This window comes from Equus quagga, chromosome 1 (genome assembly GCF_021613505.1).
Source record: "Equus quagga isolate Etosha38 chromosome 1, UCLA_HA_Equagga_1.0, whole genome shotgun sequence".
In the NCBI taxonomy this organism is placed as follows: Eukaryota; Metazoa; Chordata; class Mammalia; order Perissodactyla; family Equidae; genus Equus; species Equus quagga.
In genome coordinates, this window is record NC_060267.1 from 128,563,284 (window position 1) to 128,587,937 (window position 24,654).

General features: G+C 36.7%; 1 protein-coding gene across 6 annotated transcripts in view; it reads left to right on the forward strand.

The window, feature by feature from the left end:
* Window positions 1-24,654, forward strand: part of CFAP20DC (CFAP20 domain containing) — a 234,197-nt gene that overhangs the window by 78,168 nt on the left and 131,375 nt on the right. For all 6 annotated transcript variants that reach the window (XM_046638094.1, XM_046638134.1, XM_046638109.1 and 3 more), the window contains one exon: window positions 10,870-10,984. In XM_046638094.1, coding sequence (XP_046494050.1) covers window positions 10,870-10,984 — 115 coding nt within the window. The remainder of the gene's footprint in view (window positions 1-10,869; window positions 10,985-24,654) is intronic.

Here is a 24,654-nt window from a genome sequence, read left to right on the forward strand (position 1 = left end):
TTTTGAATTTTTACACCGTCCTCAGGACTATTCTGTCTGGGATGCTCTTCTCCCAGACATCTGTATGGTTCCAACCTTTGCTTCATTCGACTCTTTGCTCAAATGGCACCTTCCCTGGGAGGCCTTCCCTAACTACCTTTGCTAAAATCACACTTCCCACTCCATCCCTCGTTCTCACCTTGCTGTACTGTATTTTCTTCATAGCCTTTATTGAGAGCTGACATATTATATGTGTACTTGTTTATTTACTACTGTCTTCCCCCATTAAAACACATACTTTATAAGGCTGGGGACTTTGTTTTATTCACTGTGATATCCCCAGTATCTCCTTCCAGGCTTGGCACCAAGTAGGTGTTCAATGAATAGGTGAGCAAATATGACTCCAGTAGGGCTTCAATAAAGACAGTTGAGCAAATATTTCCCAGTTAAATACAAAGCTCTGAACCTAGCTCTGTGCGAGCACTGTGATGACCAGGATGTGGTCTCAGCCCTCAGGATCTTACAGGCCAGTAGAAGAGACATTGTAAATAGCCTAGAAGTAACACTTATGCTTTTTTACCAAGATTCACTGCGGTAGGATGAAAGATGTCCCACAGAGAGGGTGGCCCTCAACTCCAACCATTCCCACTTTCCAGTATGAAGTTTGGGACTTTGATAGAAGATTACGTAGTCCTTTATGGGCCACTCAAATTTTAATTATTAGAAAATTAAAGGCCAAAAATACACTGGATTCACTAAACAATCCACAGCCATCCAAGTTGATGATGGTTGTGCTTAGGTAGAGCTTTCTGTGTGTCAGCCACTGTTCTAAGCATTTTTCATATATTCACTTCTGTGGTGCTCACAGCAATCCTATGAGCACTATCATTTCCCGCATTTTACTGATGAAGAAACTGAGGCACAGAAGGTGAAGTTACTTGCCCACTGTCACATAGCTAAGAAATGTGAAGCCAGAATTTGGACCCAGAAAATCTAGCTTTAAAATTATTGCTGTTAACTGTTATGGCCTATTTCCACACTTGTGGATAATGATTAGTCTAAAATAATAACAATTTATCACTAAAAAAACAAAAATAGCAATACTTAAAAACTGCAATTAACTCACAACAAAAACACTGATGATGAATTTGTAATGAATTGCCCTTCTCCCAAATTACAGAAATTCCACCTCTGCTGTGCTTGTACATGTGCATTCTAGGAACTTTACAAATTGCCAAGCCTGTCAAGGCAGTTAGACTTCTTTTTGGAATTTACAATGAGAGACTGCTTTACTCTCTAAAATGGGCTTTAGAACACCAAATTCTAGTAACCCTTTTAAACTCAATTAGAATGTTACTAGCAAGTGATAAAGCTGAAATATATGGCACCGCATGTTATTCATCATGAAAACAAAGGAAACAATTTCCATTGTATTATAGCCCATAAAATGGACTATCGTTACTGACCTAAAACACCAAGGGGAGATGAAAAAAATTCAATAATAGAGGTCAAAAACCATGCTGTGGTTAGTCAAAAAAAGATGTGATTATTTTTAATTTGGAGATCCGAGATGTTTTCAAGAAGGAAGTGGCATTTCAACTCAAACTGTGACGGACGATTATAATTTCAGTTGGCATTATGAGAGAAAGGGCCTTCCAAAGGAAATGCATAAGCAAAAGCATGAAAATACAAAGAGTATATTTAAGAGGCAGCAAGCAAGCTGGTGTTGTCGTTGTGGCAGCCCACTCCAGTGTCCCATGTGACATCCTCTGGGTCCACCTCTGATATCAGCTGCAGCCGCAGTGGACAGTTTCCTGGACAGTGTTCCATATCAAGTGCCACCCAGGGTCTTCTTTGATGCTGTGGGAGCCTGCTCCACTCACAGATAAGTGCAGCCAAAGTACAAGGAACTTAAGGCCCCAGAGGCAACCTCAACATTGAATGTTGGAGTCAGTGGATATATGCTCACCTTCCACTTTTCAGGTGGACGATTCTGGAAGATGATCTGTACATGTCTCCAGAAGTCCTGGTGGGATGGAGTCCCTGTGGCCTATAGCAGTGTCATTGACAGTGCATCTTTATCTTGGCTTTTCCTCTTTTGTTGTCTTACTCTTCCTGCTGCCTCATTCCTGCTCTGTGGAATCTCCTCTCCAATAAACTATCTGCACCTATATCCTCTTCTCAGACCCTGCTTTTGAGAGTGTGCTTCTTAAAGAGGCTGAACAACACAACCAGATATTTGAGACAGCTCAAAGGATTGGATTGTCAAACAGACTCACAAGCATCAGAGATCTTAACCAGTATTGAAGCATGCATGAAGCAGAAAGAAATTTGGGACTGCCATTGCAGCTCTCCAGTCCTTTCTAAATGCACTTTGGCCCAGATTTAACAGGTGACTTGTCTAAGCAATACCTGAGAGAACAATACCTGAGAGTATCACTCACATAGGGAGCTGCTACACTTAACAGCGTATGTGACATTTTCCAGGGAGCCTTGCCCCATAAGTGCATGAATTTCAGGTTTGTTAACCATAAACAATCCTAGACAGATCAGGTACATCCTGCAAAAAGCATTTTAATAAGGACTTTCCTCCTAATATATACCATTAGTGTATTTGCCAGAAGGTCAGTCATGTTTACAAGAAGCTTTGGCTGGTCATCTTTCTCTTCTGGAATGCCCTTTAGTAAAGGGGGGGAATGGATTTCAGGCCTCTTACCCTTTCCTTCCTAGTAAGCATGCAACCTTTCACAAACAGTAAGCCAGGCCAACTACCACCCTCTGGAATTGTCAGAGCAATTTATTCCTCTTGCTTTATTGTTGAGGATTCCTGGCGCTGCCACATACTAGCTCTGAGACCTTAAACAAGTGGTTTGATGTCTCTGAGCCTCTCACTACAGTGTCAGATGTGAATATCAATTCCTATTTCAAAGAGCTGTTGGGAAGAATAAATGAGCTAACATTGGTGAAATGGTGTGCAGGTTCTGGCACATCGTAGGGATCCAGATGTTCCTCTCCCATTTTGATCTCTCCCTTACTGAGATCTTCGTGGTATTTCATGTTAAGATTCCCAACAACCAGCCCTGGCTTTATTCTACATTTCCATTCTTTCTATCACCCCAATTCTGATGTTCTCTCCTGGTGTGTCTGAAAACCCCTAGTGTTAGTCTTGCACTCTTTGTTTTGTGGGGTCTGACATGAGCAGAGGGTGCATAGAGGAATGTGGTGAAAGGTGATATTGGAATAATGGCTATAGGTCAGATTTTGGAGACCCTTCAATAACAAGACAGGAAACTTGGACTTTACTCCTTAGGTTATAGAATACCAAAGAAGAAATTGGAGCCAAAGGGTGACATTCAGTCTCTGTGGGTGCTCTACATGAAACAGACTGAGAGATAAAAGATTGAAGGTAGAGAGACTAGTAAGGGAGGGTATTTAAAGCAAGAAATGACCTGAAGTAGCATTGTGGCTGTAGAAAACCAAAAGAAGAAACAGATTTGAAACCAGTAAGAAAGTGACTTTGGATGTGACAGCTAACTGGAGTGGTGAAGCCCGGATGTTCAGGATAGGGAGCAATTAGTGATTCTCAGGGGTCCTCACTAATAACTGAGAGGATTGTGAGTAAGTGTATGAGGCCTATGGTGAGACAGTGAAGTGACCCCCAGGAACATGGAAATGAGGAAAATAAGGTTAGCCCCTGAGCTTTTAATAGTAAGGTAACTTGATCAGTTTTTTTATAAATCTAAAGGAAGAATTTGTCAATCGAAAAAAGGTAAGCACACGTGTACACAAACAGACAAAGGTGAACATTTGCTCTGTGCTTCCAAACACTGTGAAGGGTTGGAGTCTTAGCCATCAAATATTAAATTTTTTGTTCCCAGGAGCAAAGATTATCCTACTATGGATGTATTTATAGGCACTACCTACCCCAAAGGATTTAAATCTAGATTCTGCTAGATGTCTGACTTTGGGAAAGTCACTTAACCTTACTAAGCTTTAGTTTCCTCATCTATTAGATAAAGATAGTAATATCAGATATCTTGTAGGGTTTATTGTAGGATTAAGTGAGATAATGCATATAGAGTGCTTAATACAGTGTTGGCATATAGAAAATGTTTAGTACATAATAGATATTTAATAATAATACCTTTCCTTTGGGGAACATATGCATCAGGTACTGAAGTCTAAGTCACTTGTTCTGATTATATGCTTAAAAACAACCTTCTGATGCTTGATAGGTTTTCTTCTTTATATTAATTGTCACATTCCAGCAGATTTCACTCCAGTCTTACAAGCTTTGAGATCATCCTTTCAGGAAGCTTTACGTGTGATCATGGTTAGAAGGCACATGTTTGTGACCTATTGGAAGATTGGATCCAGAATGGAATCCAAGATGGAGCAGGAAATCATTCTGAAAGAATGAGACAAGGGAGGGGAAGTGATAGAGTATATGGTTTTCATCAGATAAACAAGTATTCTATTGAAAGTATTTGGCTGTGGTTCTGCGAGGACAGAAACCGGGGCACTCTTGTCACTTCTAGCACAGTGTCTGACAAATAGTGGTCACTCAGCATGAATGAATGAAAGAGGTTCAGGTTGGTATAGTAGCGGACATATAGTTGTATCACAGAAATCTTAGTGGATTTTAAAGAGACAAGTTTTAAACCTATCTCTGCTACTTACTAGCTGTACATCCATGTACTAGTAGCTTCCATAGTTTCTAGAGTCTAGTTTCCCCATCTACAAAATAGAGAATGAATGTACTACCTGCAGTGAAGCATTGTTGTGAGACTTAATAAGACAGTGTCTATGAAATGTGCTAAAAGCAGCTACTTAAGAATGGTTATTTTCACCCCCAACACTGGAGTATGGTTTCCACATCTCAGCTACTTCCGTGTCTCTAGTACCTTGTGTTATACTGCTAAGGCGTTGACTGAATGTTAGTTGAATGAATGAATTAACCAGAAAAATTTGAATAGGAGATCTTGAAGTCGAGTAGCTCTTAGTGATGATGGGCTACAGAATAGGACTATTCCTCCAAGTTGCTAAAATGGAATAGAAGTATTGGTTGTCATAGTGGAAGAGGATTAGGTTTAGATTAAATCTTGCTCTCTATGTGAACGTTTAAAGTCACCCAGAATTATGCCAGAAGAGGAAAATTGTGATCCAGGTGCCACAATTGCCAAGAAATATGAAGGAATGTCCTAAAGATCAATAGGTGATAGATCAATATTGACTAGACTTAAGGGAAAACGCTTATTAATGGCTTAAAGTTTCAAAATGTTAGCATCAAAGAAATTCAAGTGCATATAGACCATTCACCAGTCATATGCAGGGTCCTACAATGTCTTATTACATTTTTTTTAAAAAGGAAACTTTGCAAAGTATGTTCTCTGACCACACTGGAATTAAATTAAAAATCAATAGCAATGCAATATAGAGATAAGACTGTACTGTTTGGAAATTAAGTAACACACTTCCAAGTAACCCAGGATTCAAAGAAGAAATCATATGGGAAATTAGAAAATATTTCAAACTGAATGAAAATTAAAATACAATATATCAGAATTTGTTAGATGCAGCTAACATAATGCTTAGAAGAAAGCTTATAGTTTTAAATGTTTGTATGAGAAAAGAGAAAGGTTTAAAATTATTGATCTAACTTTCCATCCTAAGAGGCTAAGGGGAAGAAAGAACAAATTAAACCCAAAGTAAGTAGAGGGAAAGAAATAATAAAAATAAAATCAGGAATCAATAAAATTGAAAACAAAGAATAGAGAAACTTTGCAAAGCCAAAAGTTGTTTCTTTAAAAAGACAAACTTGATAAACCATAGCAGAATTGATTAATAAAAAAAGAGAGAACTCATAAATTACCATGATGTCAGGAATGAGAGAGGGTGTACCACTACCGATCCTACTGATGTTAAAAAAATAGTAAAGGGAATAATATGAACAACTTTACAGCAATAAACTCAACAACTTTAAATGAAAATCACAATTTATCACAACTGAAACAAGAAAAAATAGAAATCTGAATAACCCTGTAATCTATTGAAGAAATTGAGTGTGTAACCGAAATCTTCCCAAAAAGAAAACTTCAGACTTAGATGAATTCTGTTAACATTTAAAGAATAACTAGAACCATTTTTAACAAATTTTCAGACAATGGAGGAGGAGGAAACACTTCTCAAATCACTTTATGGGATTAGCTTAGCTTTGCTATCAAAACCTGACATAGATGTTACAAAAAATTACAGACCAATGTGCCTCATGAACATAGGTGTAAAAATCCCCAACAAAGTGCTAGCACAATTGAAATTTACACCAAGAATACAAGGTTGGTTTCACATTTCACATTCACTGAAAATCCATCAGCATAATTCAACATCTGGACAGAATAAAGAGAAAAACAATAAGATTATTTCGATCAATGCAGTAAACACATTTGACAAAATTCCAAACCCTTTCATGATTTTTAAAAAACTCAAAAAGCTAGAAATAGAAGAGAACATCTTCAGTCTGATAAAGGAAACCTACGTCTAACATCATATTTAATAGAAATGTAATGGACACTTTCCCCCTGTGATCAGGAACAAGGCAAGATTTTCTACTCTCATGACTTCTGTTTAGTACATGCTGGAGGTCCTAGTCAGGGCAATAATTCAAGACAAAGAAATAGAAGATAAAGAGATTGAAGAAAAGCACAAGTGGTGCCAGTCCAGTGGTGTAGTGGTTAAGTTCAGCACATTCCACTTCGACAACCCAGGTTCACAGGTTCAGATCCTGGGCACAGACCTACATCACTCATCAAGGCATGCTCTGGTGGCAACCCACATACAAAATAGAGGAAGATTGGCATAGATATTAGCTCAGGGCTAATCTTCCTCAAGCAAAAAGAGGAGCATTGGCAATGGATGTTAGCTCAGGGCCTATCTTCTTCACCAAAGAAAAAGGAAAAAAAGCACAAGTGGAAGTTTTGTTCACTGAAGATGTAATTGTTTATGTAGAAAATCCTCAGGAATCTACAAAACAACTAGTAGAACTCATGAGTGAATTAAGTGAGGCCACAGAAAACAAGGTCTGTATACAAAAATCAATGGTATTTCTGTACATTAGTAGCATTTGGCTGGTAAATGAAATTTTAAAATTCATTTTCAATGATGTCAAAAAACAAAATTTAGCAAGACTTCTAAAATGAAAACTATAAACCATTGTGAAAGAAATTAAACAAGACCTAAAAATGGAGAGATGTATCATGTAAGTGGATTGGAAGACTCAATATTGTTCTCCCCCGAGTTGTTCTCTGGATTCAACACAGTCTAAGTTAAATTCTCACCAACTTTTTTATAGAAAATTAAAAGTGGATCCTAAAATTTGTATGGAAGAGCAAGGGCCAAACAAACCCTTTCCAATGAGGAAAGGAGAGTCTAAAGACGTGGTTCTGGGACAACTGGATAAACATACAAGAAGGAAAAGAACCACACCCAGTACCTCGTACAATACACAGAAATTAATTTGGGATGGATCATAGACTAAATGTAAAAACTAAAACTATGACAGTATGGAAGGAAACATAGGAAAGTATTTTTCCACCTTTGGGCTAAGCAAGTATTCTTCAAGATACAGAAAGCACTGATCTAAATAATGATAAAGTGGACTTGGTAAAAGTTAAAAACGTCTGTCAATCAAAAGTCATAATTAAGCAATAAGCTAATCTAGATAAAGTGTATATGAGTCTTCTGTGTACTATTCTTGATACTTTTCTCTAAGTTAGAAATTATTTCTAAATAAAAAGTTAAAAAAGATTCCATGAAGATAATAGGCAAGAAAATATTCACAATACATATATCTGACAAAGGACATGTATCCAAAATATATAAATAACTTTTATAATTAGAAAACAGCTCAATAAAAATTGAGCAAAAGACTTTAACAGATACTTCACAAGATATACCAGTAAACACATTTAAAGTGTTCAATATCACTTTTCATAAGAGAAATACAAACAAAATCACAATGGTATCCATTTCATACCCACTAGAATTGGCTAACGTTAAAGTCTGATAGCACCAAACGTTGGTGAGGTTGTAGAACCACTGCAACCACTTTGGAGAAATGTTTGTATAAAGCTGTGTGTATATCTTCCCCAACGACCCAGTAATCACATTCCTAGTTATCAAAAGAATGAAAATACATGTCCACGGGAAGACTCTACATGCATGTTCATACAGGTTTTATTCATAAAAAGCCAATACTGGATACAAATATCCATTAACAGGAGAATGGATAAAGTGTCGTATAGCCATAGAAGACTTAGCAATTTAAAAAAAGAACTATTGACACATGCTACAACATGGATGAATCTCAAAAACATCATGTTAAGTGAGAGAAGCCAGTCACAAAAGAATATATTCTATACCGATCCATTTATAAGAAGTTCAGGAACAGACAAAACTTACCCATGGTAATAGAAATCAGGAGTGAGGATTGGCTAGAAGGGGCCAGGAGGGAACTTTCTAGAGTGATGGAAATGTTCTATATTTTGATTGGTGGGGTGATTACATGGCTGTATACATTTATCAAAACACATGAGATTGTACACTAAAACCTGTGCATTTCAGTTACAAAAATTTTAGCCCCAAAGAGAAATAAAAGGCATCATAATTATTTATTTTTATGATATCTATTCATCATGCAAGGTAGAATGTTGACCTCTAATAGCTTCCTATTGTGAACAAGACATTTATAAACCCCTTACCTTGACATAAAAGCCCTGCGTGGTTTGGCTCTTGCCTACCCTTTCCACCTCATGTGCCTCCCTTACCTACTAGATCCTAGCCTTACTGGCTTTACTAAATTAGGTCATTTCTTGACATTTTCTAGTTTAATCTCTTATTTGTTTCCTTCATTGCATTTAGGGTAACTGGCATTTGTTTTGTCTCTTTATAGTTTTTTTCACCTGCCTTTTCCACTAGAATAGATGCTCCCGGAGGGTAGGGACCTTGCCTTTTTCACAGTTGTGTTCCTCAATGTATCCCAGGATATTGTCTAGCTCAGTGTATTTGCTGAACGTGTGAGTGAATGGATGTTCCTATTGTTCCGTATGTCGATAAAGTGGTAGTATACTCAAATCTTCCTCACTTTGGACTTTGATCCTTACCAATTCAAATAAAAATGACATAATCTTATCCCTATAAGCAAAGCAAGCCTGTAATAAAACTGTGTCTCAAATGAGTTTTTGGTTGATACAATGAAACTTTCTGTTTGAGGCAAGGGAGTTTTTGTTTTCTTTTCCTTCCCAGAATCTCTATATCGTCTTTCTTTCTATGCCCTAATCAGAACTTCTTACAGAAGAGACCTACTAGCGTGCTTTATGACAATGCTTTCTAAACATATTTGATCCTGAATCCTATTAATAAAATGTTTGAGCACACCAACTACATAGGTACATTTATTTATTTCAAAAATATATAAATATATTTCTGTACTACTATATAATGAAACATGCTCAAAAATAACATTTTAAGAGGATGAGGTGAAAGTTAGTTCTAACATTTTGCTTCTGCACTTCAGTGCATGGTTGTCTATCACCCCTCCTCCCCATGTGCTCATCCACTTTGGAGACAGTACCTTGGGGCAAATATTACACCGCATTTACCTCTACATCTAAGTGGAAAACTAAAGTAGTGTTAACACTTTTGCATTTGAAACCTTACCTCTGACTATGGATTGAAAGGCGTTATTGCTTTTTAAGTGAATTTATGGTATTGTCTAGTGCAGGTAGGGTAGAATTTTTAGGTCTGGGGCATACTCTGAAATCATCTCACCTAATTTTTATTGTACTTATTTTCAACATTGTTCAGTGATAGTTTTTCTACAGAAAAATATGTGGAGTATTTTAGAGGAAGGAAATAATGAAATTAGAAAAGTGGGAGGGGAGGCAAGGAAGAGCTATAGAAAAGGCTATGTTGATTTAAAAAATTATTAATTGCACTATAAATATTGGTAGCAGTGTATTTGAATGAAATGTCGTCTCCTTGGGAGGATTGCTAATTGTAGAAAATTAGCACTTAGTACATCTAGACAAAGTTGCTAAAAATGGGGAAAAAAAATCACTGTTCTCCAGCAAAAGGACAGTCTTTAAGGGAGCATCAGTTCTACAGTATAGCAGCCTGAGACAGCTCTGGAGATTTTAAGCCTCCTGTGTTACCTCTGAGACCTAAAGGAAGCAGAACATAAAAATGAGCCTCTATCAATTTGAAGCAAACCTCATCTTTGTGATCATGACTGTGGTCTAAATCTATTAAAGATGCTCCAATTCAGTGTCCTTGGTGTCTCTGCAGGTTCACCTGAATAGTGAGCAATAAGCTTGTGTATTATATTCCTGGTTCGAAGATATGTGCTTAGGAAGTGAAACCGACAGTCAGTGTTTTGTGTCTGTCTCTAAGCAGACTAAGAGCCTATATAAAATGACAGCTGCATTTTTAGGGAAAGAAACCCATAATGTTTTCTTATTTAGTAGGTGACAGTATGTCCCAAGATAACACAAGTTTAAGGGGCTGGAGCAAGTATGGTTATTAAAGGCTAGCAGTTTCTCAGTTCATATAAATTGAATTTTTTCATATGCCAGAAGACTGTGGAAATCTAGTGTAGAGTACTGAAATAAATTAGCATATTAAGTGAATTTATACATTCAGACTTGTGAGCACTTTGAATTTAAGGAAGAAATTTTATTACTTCTTGAAAGAAAAGGGCAATTTTTAAATTCTATGTTTGATCTCCCTGTTGGAAAGGGCCTATATGATAAATTATATCATTTTGATGATTATCCAAAGAAGTGGTTATTACATTGATGGGAATTTTTCTCTCTTCTCTCCTCTCTGTTTCTTAAGAATTACTGATTTAGGGAACATCAAAAGAAGATTGTATTTATCAACCGTCCATAAGGAACTGTCCTCAACCCCTCTTCATGCAAAAATCCCACTCTTCATGATCAAGCGCAAAATTGTAAGTATCACGTGAATGTTGCTTCAAATATTAAATTCAGTTCAGCAAATATTAATTATGGGCTTACTCTGTGTATAAGGCACTTTGTTAACTACCATGGTGGTATAAAAAGTGAATAAAATTCACGTTCTTCCTTTCTGTCCCAAGAAAGAGTTTAAAATTGACTAGGTGGGCGAATATAATTATTTGAACATCTAGAATACTACCAAAACCGTGATAGGAAGCACAGTGGAGAGAGAGGTGCTATTGGTTTTATGAAAGGGAAAGAAATCCATCTGACTGCAGGATGAGGAAAGTCTTCATGAGGAGATTGCACTTAGCATGGATTTGGAAGGACTGTAGGATTTCAATAGGTAGATATGAGAACCGAATATTCCAAGGAGAAGGAACAGCACAAGTGGAAGCATGGAGGCCGGAAACTGGTACATATTTAGAGAACAGAAAATGATTGCTCGTTGTTGCCTGATTAAAAAAACCATAGCCTTAAGGGAACAAAAGTCCTACAATACTGCAGCCTGATAATGGGTTGGGAGATCTGTGTAGTCTGAGACCTAAAGCAGCATAGCAGTAAAGACCTAAAGCAGTATAAGTAGGTGAGCAATAGGTTATAGGTGAAGAAGCTTGGGCCTCATTTGACAGACAAGTCTTTCTCAAACTTCAGTCATGTCAGTGCTACTCTCATGACTTTACCATGTCTGTGTACTACCTGTCCCAGTATGTACTTAATACTGTTTTTTAAATCAGCTCACTTTTGCGGGGGGCTTAAATAAATTTATTTTATTTTATTTTTTTTTTTTTTTTGAGGAAGATTAGCCCTGAGCTAACTGCCACCAATCCTTCTCTTTTTGCTGAGGAAGACTGGCCCTGAGCTAACATCCATGCCCATCTTCCTCTACTTTGTATGTGGGATGCCTACCACAGCATGGCTTGCCAAGCAGTGCCATGTCTGCACCCGGGATCTGAACCGGTGAACCCCGGGCCGCCAAAGCGGAACGTGCAAACTTAACTGCTGCACCACTGGGCTGGCCCCAGGAAATTTATTTTAGAAGAAAACTTTATATCACAGTTACAAATGGAAAACCAGTGTAACTTTCCAAAAATAAAATGTAACCACAACAATAACTGAAAAGAAAACAATGTTTTAAAGTCCAGCTAAGTACTGTTTTCCTGTTTAGAGATCTGTCCTGAGGCCTACTCTTTGTTATAAAGAGTTTATCAAGGGTTGGAAACATGTCCAAGCTTTCTCTTTGACATGGTTAGGATGAAAAGAAAACTACTAAAGGGAATTTTTTATTCTATGATCCAGAGTCATTTAATGCTGTGCCCATGCACCATTTGAAATCACTTCACAAATGGTGCATGTGCCACTCTTTGGGAACCATGATAGTAGAGAAAAGGAAGCCATTAAACTTTTGATTCGAAGAAGAACACACAGTCGGTTCTGTGCTTTGGGAAGATTAATCTAGTAGTGATATTTGGAATGGTTTAGAGGGAGTAGAAAGTGGAGATGAGGAGAACATTTGCAATAACCTAGATTAGAGTTAATGAGGACTAGGGCTGTAGCAGTAGTAGTCAAATGGCTAAGACATATGTAAACAGACCTTTCCCATATAAAGTGGTACATGCTGTGAGAGCAGGAACCACAGTGGACTATGGAGCACAAAGGGAGTGGTCAGAGAAGGCCCTCTGAAGAAGGGGATGCCTGAACTGGGCCTTGAAGAATGAGAAGGAGTCAACCAGTTTAAGTGAGGGGAGTGTTCCTAGAACGCAGGAGCAACATTAAGAGTATCTACATGAGGTGGGCAGGCAAGTCCAGTAATCCAGTGTTGCTGAAGAGAGACCAGAATAGTGGGGAAGTGGTAACGCTGAGAAGTAAGCAGGGGCAACCTCCTGGTGGGCCTTGTATGTCTAGCCAGGGAGCCTGGACTCATCTCATGGGTGATAGGAAGCTACTGAAAGGCTTACAATAGAAGGGGGTGACATAGTGAGATTTGCATGTTAGATAGAACATCACTTTGGAGGGTGGGTGGGAAGGATGAAACTGGAAGCCAGCAGGACCCGGTAGAAAGCCACTGCAGTTGTCACTAGAAGGTAGTCTCCATGAGAGCAGGAGTTTTGTCTCATTTTGTCACCCTTGTATTTCCAGTATCTATAGCAGTACCTGGCTCCTCCTAGGCACTCAACAAGTATGTAAGTGGATGGATGGATGGATGGATGGATGGATGGATGGATGGATGGGATGGACGATTAGGTAGATGAATAATCTAGGTAAAAGTGATGAGGTCCTAAAGTTGGAAAATATCAATTAGGATGGAGAGGAAGGAACAGAGTTGAAAGATAACTAAAAGTCTTAATTGAAGATTAATTAGATGTTAGAAATGAAGAAAAAGGAAAAGTCAAGTATGACTCTCAGCTTTCTAGTTTAGATGACTGATGATGCAATCAATATATAGAATCTAGGAGAAATTTCAAGTTTAGAAAGGGAAGATGGAAATGTTGATTAAAGGGTCTCTGAGACATTCAGACTGAGAATTGTGGAGGTACATCTATGTTAAAGTCCTGGAGAGGGTCTGGATATTTGGGGTTCTTCAGCATATAAGTGGTAGTTAAAGTCATGGGAATGGATGAAATTGCCTGCAGAGAGAGTAGAGAAGGGCAACAACAACAAAAGAGACCAAAGGAGGAAATGCAAGGGCCTACCCAGTATAAGGGATGGGCAAAGGGAGAAGAATCTGTGAAGGAGACAGAGCAGCAATGAGAAAGTGATGTGAAGTAGAGGGGTGTGTCGTGGAAACAATGGACGGTGCAGTAAGGAAGAATGTCAAAACGTGAAAGTATTTGGGGGATGGAGCAATCGGGAGGCCATTAGTAACTTCACTGAGAAGTTTTGGTGTGTTGAGAAGGAGGCAGGGCAGTGGGCTAAGGGAATGGAAGGTGAGGACATTGTGTGCATGCTGACCATTTCTTTCAACAGGCAGATCTGCTGGGCTTGATGTTGGAGTAGATATGAGGAGAGGAGTCAAGGATAAGTTTGAGGTTTTGAATCTGAGAAGCTTAGAAATTGGCAGCCCAGGAACAGATAGAAACTGGATTGTGGAATAAGTTGATGGCTTCTGTTTTCAGTAGAGTTTTTTTAAAAATTCATTTTGTACTAAATATTCATAAATGCTTAAAGATTAAATTCAAATACTTCAGTTATTAAAGTTAAATCATCTAAGACATTAAGGAAATACCTTACAAATAAAATTTTATTCATGCTCTTACATGTTTAGATATTGATTTCCTTATTCTTCTAAGATTGTTTAGAGTTCAGTGTTAGTGGTTTCCAAGAGTTAAATCATATGTGAGACCAATACACTATTCTGTGTGTGGTTAATTAATCAAATTTGTTATTACCTTGCTTTTGTGAGTTTAGTCACTCTTGTCAATTAGCAAACTGTGAAGTTTCCGGATATTTTATTAAAATTGAATCTGATCATTCTGTGCGTGGCTGTAATCCTCACACACAGTGTACCCTTCATCCAGTGGCATTTGTGGGAATACAGTATTTGAAAATGAAATACTATCTTTCTATCACAAGTAAACCTTGCTGAGACGGGAAGTGAAGCTGACTGAATGATCTTTCATATTTAATAAATGCGCAGCACCAAGTATCTAATGACACAAGAAATGTACTATTTAAACTAAAAGTAAAAAATAAACATAATAGCTCCTGTGGGGCAGTGTTCCAAAACTCATCTATCTGCCTCATTTTCCCATCCCCAGCCAGATTACTCAGTAGAGAATGTCAAAGAAAGGAGATGCGGACACAAGTTACATGCAGTTGTTTTAAAAAAAGATCCTAGTGTGAAGTCAAACTGGTCTCTTTAGGTGACTTTAGTTCATGCTAAATTTTAAAAAGCAAAACAGTCACAACATATCTAGAACTTTCCTTCTGAATGTGGTTGAATCTAGAAAGAATTGCTCACTTACATTTGAGACAGTGCTAAGCAATAAGCAAAGACAAGGTATTTGTTTCTATAGTATTCCACATCCCACTGAAATCATCAAATCATAACTACTTGTAGTATGTTCTGATGATTCTATATTTTGTTAGATATAAACATGTAAAGAATCTGTAAGAGTTAAGAGCATAGCATCTGAGTTCTGATACTCACTGGTTATGTGACTCTGCACGTTCCTGTGTTCATTTTCCTCATCTATAAAATGCAGATAATATGAGGAACTATTAAGGTTGTTGTGGGAATTTACATCAGTTAATAAACATAAGGCTTTTAGAACAATCCCTGGAATAGACTAAGCCCTACATAAGGATTATAGCTCCTGTTTGTTCTTTAGGTGCTGCTGCTTCTGGGAAGCCCTCCATGATTACTCCTCTGTGGATTAGATCTTTTGAGTACAGCTCATCATTGCCATTCACAAATTCATAATCCTCATAACACTTCTTCACCCTGCACTTTAATCATCTGTTTACTTATCTGTCTCCCCATTTTGACTATAAGCACGCCTTATTTGGCTTTTATCCCTAGTCCCTGTCAGTATATGGCACACAGTAAGTGCTCAATGAGTGTTTGTCAAATGGATTGGCAAGTCTTAATATGCATCCAGACATAGGAGATAAAATAATGAGTTTATCATGGACAAATTATATAAGCTTTCTAAATGTGCTTGGCGATTCCAGAAATGTCTAGGAATATTCAAACAAATATTAAGAAATTCAGTTCTAAAACTTGCTCTCATTTCCCCTCGCTTTCCTCCCAATCCAACAGCAATTCTTTTCTTCCCACTGCTCATGGAGTCTATTCCCAGTGAGCCCTTACTGAATTAAAGCTGAGTCATGTTTCAGGGGATATTCTACAGAGGGCAGCAAGGTGATGGAGAGCGTTCCACCCATTCAAAATGCCATCCCTGGGGTCTTCCTAGGTGTTTGTGTGATGTTGGCCCCGGTTCTCTGCTTTTTACCAAAGCACTCTTTACTTCCTTCTGCTTTTGGGAAACTGTAGATATTTTGGTGGTCAACCTCAAAAGGTAATATTTTAAAAGCGCTTCAGCTAACATTTGTAAATTGGATTTCACATAAAATTCCTGAATTTCTGACCTCTTTTAAAAAAAATCAGAAGTTAACGTTGAGTCTGTTTTCTTGTTCAGCGAGCAGTCAGCTGGAGCTGAGTGGCGACTGCACACTTTTAATGGTGCTTCCAGCTCTCCTGTGAAGTCGAGTCCTCCCCATTCATAAGGAATGTGGTGTCTGCAGACCCTTCCTGCTTCTCTCACTTAAGTTATCTGCCTGTGCCCTCTGGGCGTATAGTTTCCACCCCCTGATTTAGAATATAATTGCCAAATGGTCCACTTTGCCTTCGTTCTTTAGCTAAGGCCTTTACATAGCCAGAGGCAGCAAATAAAATTAATACTTTTATAGCCACACCAATATGAATATTTATTTAGAGGCCACTGACTGTTCCAGTTACCTCTAAATGTTCAACCTTTCAAATAAAAAATTTCGTTTTTTATATTATTCTGAATTATGAAGGATTCACTTTAACATTTAAATTACAATAATTTATACTTTTAACTTAGGTTTTCAATGACAAGAACAGTTTTAAAAATTAATAACCATCAGGTTAAACAATAGCCACTTAGTCAAGAAATCAATCTTACTTCTTTAATTTAATTTCAATTAGTCAGTGGTGGTATCAGATGAACACCAATGTCTTGCCACCGAAGTATACATTAATGCACAGTCAGTTTAATTCCATTTGAATAGGAAATTCAGATATAGGTAGGAGATATCATTGAGAATGAATCATTCATTGGAGATATAACGAAGAAATATGATAAATCACAATGCCAAAATCTTTCAGTAACCTTTACCACTCAAATACCCAATGTTTGTCATTTAAATAGATAAAATTACTGTTTAGGAGTTATACTTTCTTGAACCACAACTCTAGTGGGATATGTTACAGCTTTTATTATAAACTGAAAGTGTGGCATAATGTTTTTAAAATTTCCCCTCAAAGGTCATTTTTCCCACGGAGCCAATGATTTGGAAGTTTTGAGTTTTTAACAGTATGTAATTTCTTGAGTGTCATCAAATGAACAGGGATGGAGGAGGTAGATTTTTTAGATACAAGACCATTTAGATACAAATTTAAGATACAATTAGAGAATGTCTCTCAATGAAGTCATTCTAACCTAGAATCCCCTGTTTGTGGTGCTTATTTGAGGGTTATAAGTGTTTCATCTCACCCATGTGCATATCATTTAAAAATACCTGTTTTTCTCTCTCTACTCATCTGTCAGTCTAATATGTGTGTTGAAGAGATTTGGGAAAAGAAGAGCAGTTCCATGCCTTTCTCTGCTGACCCTGAATGGTTGTGTGAAATAGGAACAACTACGTAAACATAAGTTTGTTCTGGAAAACAGATGATTACCTAACTCTAGGTTCACTCTATTTTCAAATCACATGAACAGGTGGGATATTGTTAGAGTTAAGTGTGGCCTCTAGAGCTAGATTGTAGGAATTCAAATTCTGGTTGTCACTTCTTGTCTATGGGCCTTTGGACAAATCAGTTAATCTCTTTCTGCTTCAGTTTCCTCATCTGTTAGGTGGTGACAATTATAGAACCTGCATCATAGAGAATTTGCTGGGATTAAAGAAGTTGTTACTTAGAATAGTACCAAGCTCATAATAAGTGTTCAGTTAATGTTGGTTGATATTGTTTTTATTTTACTTGAAATGAATCAATGTTTATTAACTTGTGAAGATGGTGTCATAATAAACTTATGAACTTACAGTTTATTTCTGTTCACAAATATTTATTGAGCCAATGTAGGCCAAGGTCTGTGCCCAATAATATAAATCCAAAGGTGAATGACACACAGTGTTTCTCATCAAGGAGATTAAAATAGGCAGAGGAGGCAAACATATAAATGATTAATGATAATGGGCTGTAGGAAACAACAGACTAGTCTTAGGAACCAAATGCTGCCAAAGGAAAATATCAGACTTGTCTAGTCAAGTTGGGGATTGTTGTAGTGGAGATATTTGTGCTAAACTGTGAATATTCAAAACAAAAGCATGAAAGTTTATGTCGCTTTTGATCCCTGAACTGAGATGTATAATGGGAATGTACAGAATTACAATGCTGGAAAGGAAGGCTAGATGATACCCTGAAGGACCTTGAAAGCTGTCTTGAGAAGTTTGAGTTTTTAAAAAGTCCATTAGAGATTTTTTTTAAAAGTTTTAACATGGAGAAGTTTCATTATATAGTCTGTATTCTGGAAGATAAGTACAATGTCAGAATGGAGAGAGCTAGAGATAGAGAGACCAATTAAGAGACTATGCAGAAGTCGATGGGAGACATGTAAGACTGAATTAGTGTAGTAGCAAGGAAATAGAAGAGGAGGACAATATAACAAATACTTCAGGAGTAAAACCAAGTGAAAAATGGAGAAAATGGCACTGAATTAATCTAGGCCTGGGAATTAGCCAATAGATGTGCTACCAACAGGGGAAATGTCTGGTAGGCACTTAAATTTATAGGACTGTTTAGATTGCAGTTTCTGACCATGGCAGAATATCTGGTACCAACTTATCCTTCCTGCTATAAACAAATATAAAACCTGAGAAGATATTTGAAATAACGCTTCAACCATGTAGACAACAAGCAACATACTTTAAAAGGAGAGAAACAAATGAGATAAGTCCTACATTCCCAAGCTTTCTGAAGGCCCATTGTGGACTGCAGTACAGACATGGGAGCCTAGACAGAGCACAGAATCTTGCTGAGTAGAGACAGAGATTGGTATTAAGGACTACTGAGGTAGCTGGAATTTGTAGGTTAGAGTATCAGAGAGAAGGAACTCTGAAACTTTGCATCAGGGTCCTCTTGAATCTTTGTGTGTGCATACGTTGGACCCCATGAAGCAAGCAAAGACCAGTCCTTGGGAATAGAACACCTAATAAGCAGCTGTGACACACAGGGCTGAGAGATATTCGAGTTCTGGCCAGAGTGAAGAGATATTTAAAAAATACACAGAAATCACACCATGGTGTGTCATAACTAAATTCCTGAAAATCAATGATAAAGAGAAAACCTTAAAAAGTAGCCAGAGGGGGGAAAATGCATTATATAAAATATATCACCAGCTTCCCATCAGAAGCAATGAAAGTAAGAAGACAGTGGCATGATTCTGGGGAAAAAAATTTTTTGAGCTTATCAATCTAGAACCTTTTTTATATAGTGAAAATATTCTTCAAAAATTGGAGCAAAATAAAAATATTTTCATACTCAAAAGCTGAGAAAATTTCATTGCTAGCAAACCTGCACTGCAAAAATATTAAAGGAAGTTCTTCAGGGTGAAAAAACATGTACCAGGTAAAAATTTGGATCTAAATGAGAGAATGAAGAGCCCCAGTAATAGTAAATATGTAGGTAAATCTAAAAGATTCTTTATTTGTATCATAATTTCTTTAAAAGCATTTGATTATTGAAAGCAAAAATAATAACGATGTAGAAGTAAAATACATGACAATAATAACATGAAGAATGGTGGAGATGGTAGTATAGTTTTATGAGGTTCTTATCCATGAGATATTCTAATATTACTCCAAGTTAAATTGTGATAAGTTAAAGATTCATATTGCAAACTCTAGTGCAACAATTGAAAAAAAACCAAAGTAACTAATCAGCCAACTGAGGAAATTAATGGGACACTAAAAACATATTCAATCCAAAAGAAAGGAGAACTCAACAAAGAATAGATGGGACAAATTGAAAACAAATAGAAAAATGTTAACCTTAAAATCAGACAGATCAAAAATAATGACATTAAGTGGAAATGGACTAAAACAACTAAAAGACAGAGAATGTTAGATTGAATAAAAAGCAAGACACAATTGTATACTGTTTATAAGAAGTGCATATTGTCTAAAGACAGATAGGTTAAAAATTAATAAATCGAAAAAGATATACCATGCAAACACTAACCGTAAAAAAGCTAGAGTGGCTATATTAATATCAGACAAAGTAGACTACAGGACAAGGAATATTATGTAAAGAGGCATATTTCATAATGATAAGGGAGTTCAATCATGTGGAAGATATAAACAATTCTAAATGTGTACACACCTAGTACAGTGCTTGAAAATGCATGAAACGAAAACTAATGGAACTGAAGAGGGAAAGATAAATACACAGTTATAGATGAAAATTTCGACACTCCCCTCTCCGAAATTCACAGAAAATCCTTAAAGTTGGAAAACAGTATCATTCAACCTGACCTATTTGACACTTCTAGAACATTTCATCTAACAACTGCAGAATATGCACTATATTAAAATGCACATTGAATAGTCACCAATATGAATGATATGTTAGGCTGTATTAATCTCAACAAATTTAAAAAGATTGAAATCATACAAAGTATGTTCTGTGACTACGAGGGGATTAAATTGAAATTAATAACAAAAAGATAATTGAACAATCCCCAAGTACTTGGAAATAAAGCAACATACTTTTAAATAACCTGTAAGTCAAAGAAAAATTATAGAGGATATTAGAAAATATTTTTAACAGATATTTTAACTAATTTTAAGTGGTAAAGAAAATAAAGTGTACCAAATCTTGTGGGATGCACATGAAGCATCTAAAGTATGCAGAAAGAAATAATCAAGAGAATAAATCAATGAAATAAAAAATGGACAATAGAGAAAACTAATGAAACCAAAAATTGGGTCTTTGAAAAGACTTGGTAACTGATAAACCACTAGCTAGACTAATCAAAAGAAAAAGACCACACACATTGCCAATATCAAGAATGAAAGTGGGGAAAAGGAAAATAAGAGGATATTATGAACAATTTAATGCCAAAAATTTTGATAACTTAGATGAACTGGGAAAATTCTTTTAAAGACACAAATTACTACAACTGATACTAAAAGAAACAGAAAATCTGAATAGCTTTGTATCTATTTTTAGAAAGTGAATTTGTTGTTAAAAACATTCCCACAAAGAAAATCCAGATTCAGCTAGCCTTATAGGTAATTCTAACCAAATATTTACAGGAAAAAATAATACCCATTTCAAACACTCTGTTTCAAATAGTAAAGGAGAAGGAACCTTTCTCAGTTCATTTAAGAAAATAAGGCCAGCATAATTCTGATACCAAAACCAGCAAAGACATTTTAATTCCCAAAAGAAAACTAAAAATCAGTATCACTCATGAACATGGACACATGGATCCTTAACATCATGATCAAGTGGTGTTTATTCCAAGAATTCAAACTTAGTCTTACATTTGAAAATTAGTCAATATAATTTATCACCATAGCAGAATAAAGGAGAAAAAAATCGTAAGATTATCCCAATAGATGCAGAAAAATCATGTGATGAAAATTCGTTAACCATTCATGATAAAAACTCACATCAAACTAGGAATAGAAGGAAATTTCTGCAACCTGATAAAGGGCCTCTATAGATATAAAACCTACAAGTAAATCATACTTAATGGTGAAATACTGACTACTTACCCCCTAAAATGGGGAACAAGGCAAGAATGTCCACTCTGACCACTTCTGTTCAACGTTGTATTGGAGGTCTCAGCAAGTGCAAGAGGATAATAAAGAGAAATAAAAAATGTACAGATTGGAAAGGAAGAAATGAAACTTTCTCTCTTTGCAGACAACATAATCATTTATGTAGAAAATTCTAAGGAATCTACAAAAACTAAACAAAACCTACTAGAATAAGTGAGTTTAGCAGGGTCACAAAATACAATGTTAGTAGACTAAAATCAATTGTATTTCTAGATATTTCTGTATAAATTGTGTATTATAGCCATAAACAATTGAAAATTTTAAATTTTAAAATTATTTACAATAGCATCAATATGAAGTACTCAGGAATAAATTTAACAAAATATATGCTAGACCTTTACACTGAAAACTATAAAACATTGCTGAGAGAAGTGGAAGAAGATCTAAATAAATGGAGACACATTTATGGACCAGAAGACTATATTTGTTAAGATGCCAATACTCTCTCAGTAAATCTTTAGATTCAATCTAATCCCAGTCAGAATCATAGCAGGCTTTTTTTTTTGGCAGAAATTAATAAGCTACTTCTAAAATTTATGTGGAAATTCAAAGGACCTAGAATAGTCAGGACAATTTTCAAAAAGTAAAATTTATACCTTGTGATTTCAAAACTTGGTGTAAAGCTACTATAATCAAGATAGTGTGTTATTGGCTTGGATACCAATAGAAAATTTGGACTGAAATAGAAAGTTCGGAAACAGACCCACACATGTATAGTCAATTGATTTTCAACCAGAGCACCTGAGCAATTCAGTAGGGATAGGAGCATCTTTTTTTCAAAAACTGAAACTTCTGAGTATCCATATGGAAGAAAAAAATGAACCTCAACCCGTACTTCTTACCATTCACAAAAATTAATTTGAGATGAATCATAGAGCTGAATTTAAATACTAAAAATATAAAGCTACTTTAAGAGATTTCTTAGGACCTGGAAAGCATTAAAATTAATTGACAGAATGGGCTTCAACAACATTTAAAACTGCTCATCAGAAAGACATTATTAAGAAAATGAAGAGACTGGGACAAAATATTCCTAATACCTCTATCTGACCAAAGACGTACATCTAGAATAGATCCTACAGCTCTATAACAAAAGCACAGATAACAAAAAAAAGAGGCAAAAATAATTGAACGGGCACTTCACAAAGATTATACAGTGGGTCAAATAAGCACATGGAGAAAAGCTCTATACCATCAGTCAGGGAAATTCAAATTAAAAACACAGTTACCACTACCTCACTCACTAGAATGGCTAAAATAAAAGAGACAAGAAATAATAAACGTTGTTGAGATGTAAAGCAACATCATATATTTCTAGTGGAAATGGAAGGTGGTACAGCCACTTTGGAAATACATTTGGAAGTTTCTCATAAAGTTAAACATTCACCCTTTGATCCAGCAGTTCCACTTCTTGTTGTGTAACCAGAGAAATGGAAGTATATGTACACAAATCCGAATTTCACAACAGCTCTATTCATAATAGCCAAAATCTTGAACTAACCCAAATGTCCAACCAAAGAACGAACAATCAAATTGTGGTTTATTCACAGAGTGGGGTACACTCAGCAAAGCAAGAATGAATTACCAATACATGCAACAACATTGATGAACCGCAAATATTATGCTGAGTGAAAGAAGCCATTTACTGTGATTCCATTTATATAAAGTACAAAGAACAGACAAAACTAATCTAAGATGAAAGAAATTAATGGTTGCTCTTGAGAGGGATGAGTGCTGAGATTGATTGGGAAGCTGCACAAGAGATCTGTCTGGGGTGATTGAAATGTTCTGTATCTTGATGGGGTGTAGTGTGCAGGTGTATGAAATCGACAAAACTCAGTGAACTGTATCCTTCAAGTGTGTGCATTTCATGGTATGAAAATCAAAAAGATTATATGTTTAATGTATATTGAGTACTTACTATATACTGGACACTATTATAAGTGCTTACGTGTGTTTAAACATGGAATCCTAACAACTATATGAGGGATGTATTGTTATCACCATTTTACAAATAAGGAAAGAGAAGCACAGAGAGGTTAAGTAACTGCAAAGATTATGTAACTGGTGAATGGTGGAACTGGAATCCAAGCCCAGACAGTTTGGCTCCAGAGCCCAAACTCTTGCATCCCTGGGAGGAACATATTTAAAAGAAGTTGCCAATAGGGTTTAACTGGAGGGAGTTGCCAGACAGTTTAAGGAATAGAATGTTGTGATTAAATAATAAAAAATAACTTGCAATTCCAAATTTTAAAAGTTAAGTATTTCAGGGTAACGATGTTAAATCTCAGGATGTGGCCGTGTGAGGGAGTTACGGGGTGAAGAGGAAGGGAAGGCTTTTGAAGGAAAGGACGTTGAGGGACTGTTAGGGTGTCGAACAGTATGTCAGAAGGTAAGGTGAACCTGGTCCCAGTGTTTTTCAGGAATGTGTATATGGGCTGGTGCCTGTGTGTCTGAGGGGGTAGAAGGAGTGACCGAGGAGGGATTTGGGGATGCATGATGCTGAAAGGGTAGAAGAGCCTGTCTATGCCATGCCTCAGGCTTCAAAGAAGATAGGGTTTCGAGTTGAAAGCACAAACTCTCCCGATGCTACCCAGCCCAGTGGCCTCAAAATAGGGGGCCATAGAAGCACAAGTGAACTCATAAGTGAACTTCAACTTCAGATTGAAGGAGAAGGAATGTCTCAGAGAAAAGCCAGGTTTCAGTTAAGGTAAGGTGTGTAAGCCCCTTAGAAAAATATAGAGGGTATAACTACTGTTCAGCAGTAAGGATTTCAAAGGGCACAGTGAAAGGGTGACTTGAGGATTAGCACGAGAAAGATGGGGCCACTGTTTCACGAAGAGATGGGTTCCTTGATGCTGGTAGGAATTGGGAGGTGGGGATCAATTGCTGAACAGGTATAATGATGATGCTTCTAAAAGGAACTTTCCTTTCTTTGGTTCAGCCAAGAGCTACAGCTTGGCAGCCCCAATCTCCCTTCTTTGACTCCCCCGGCTCCATGTAAGGACTGATCGTGATTTGCTTTTCCTGGGGAAATTGTTTTTGATACAGTAGTAATAAGTAGTTACTT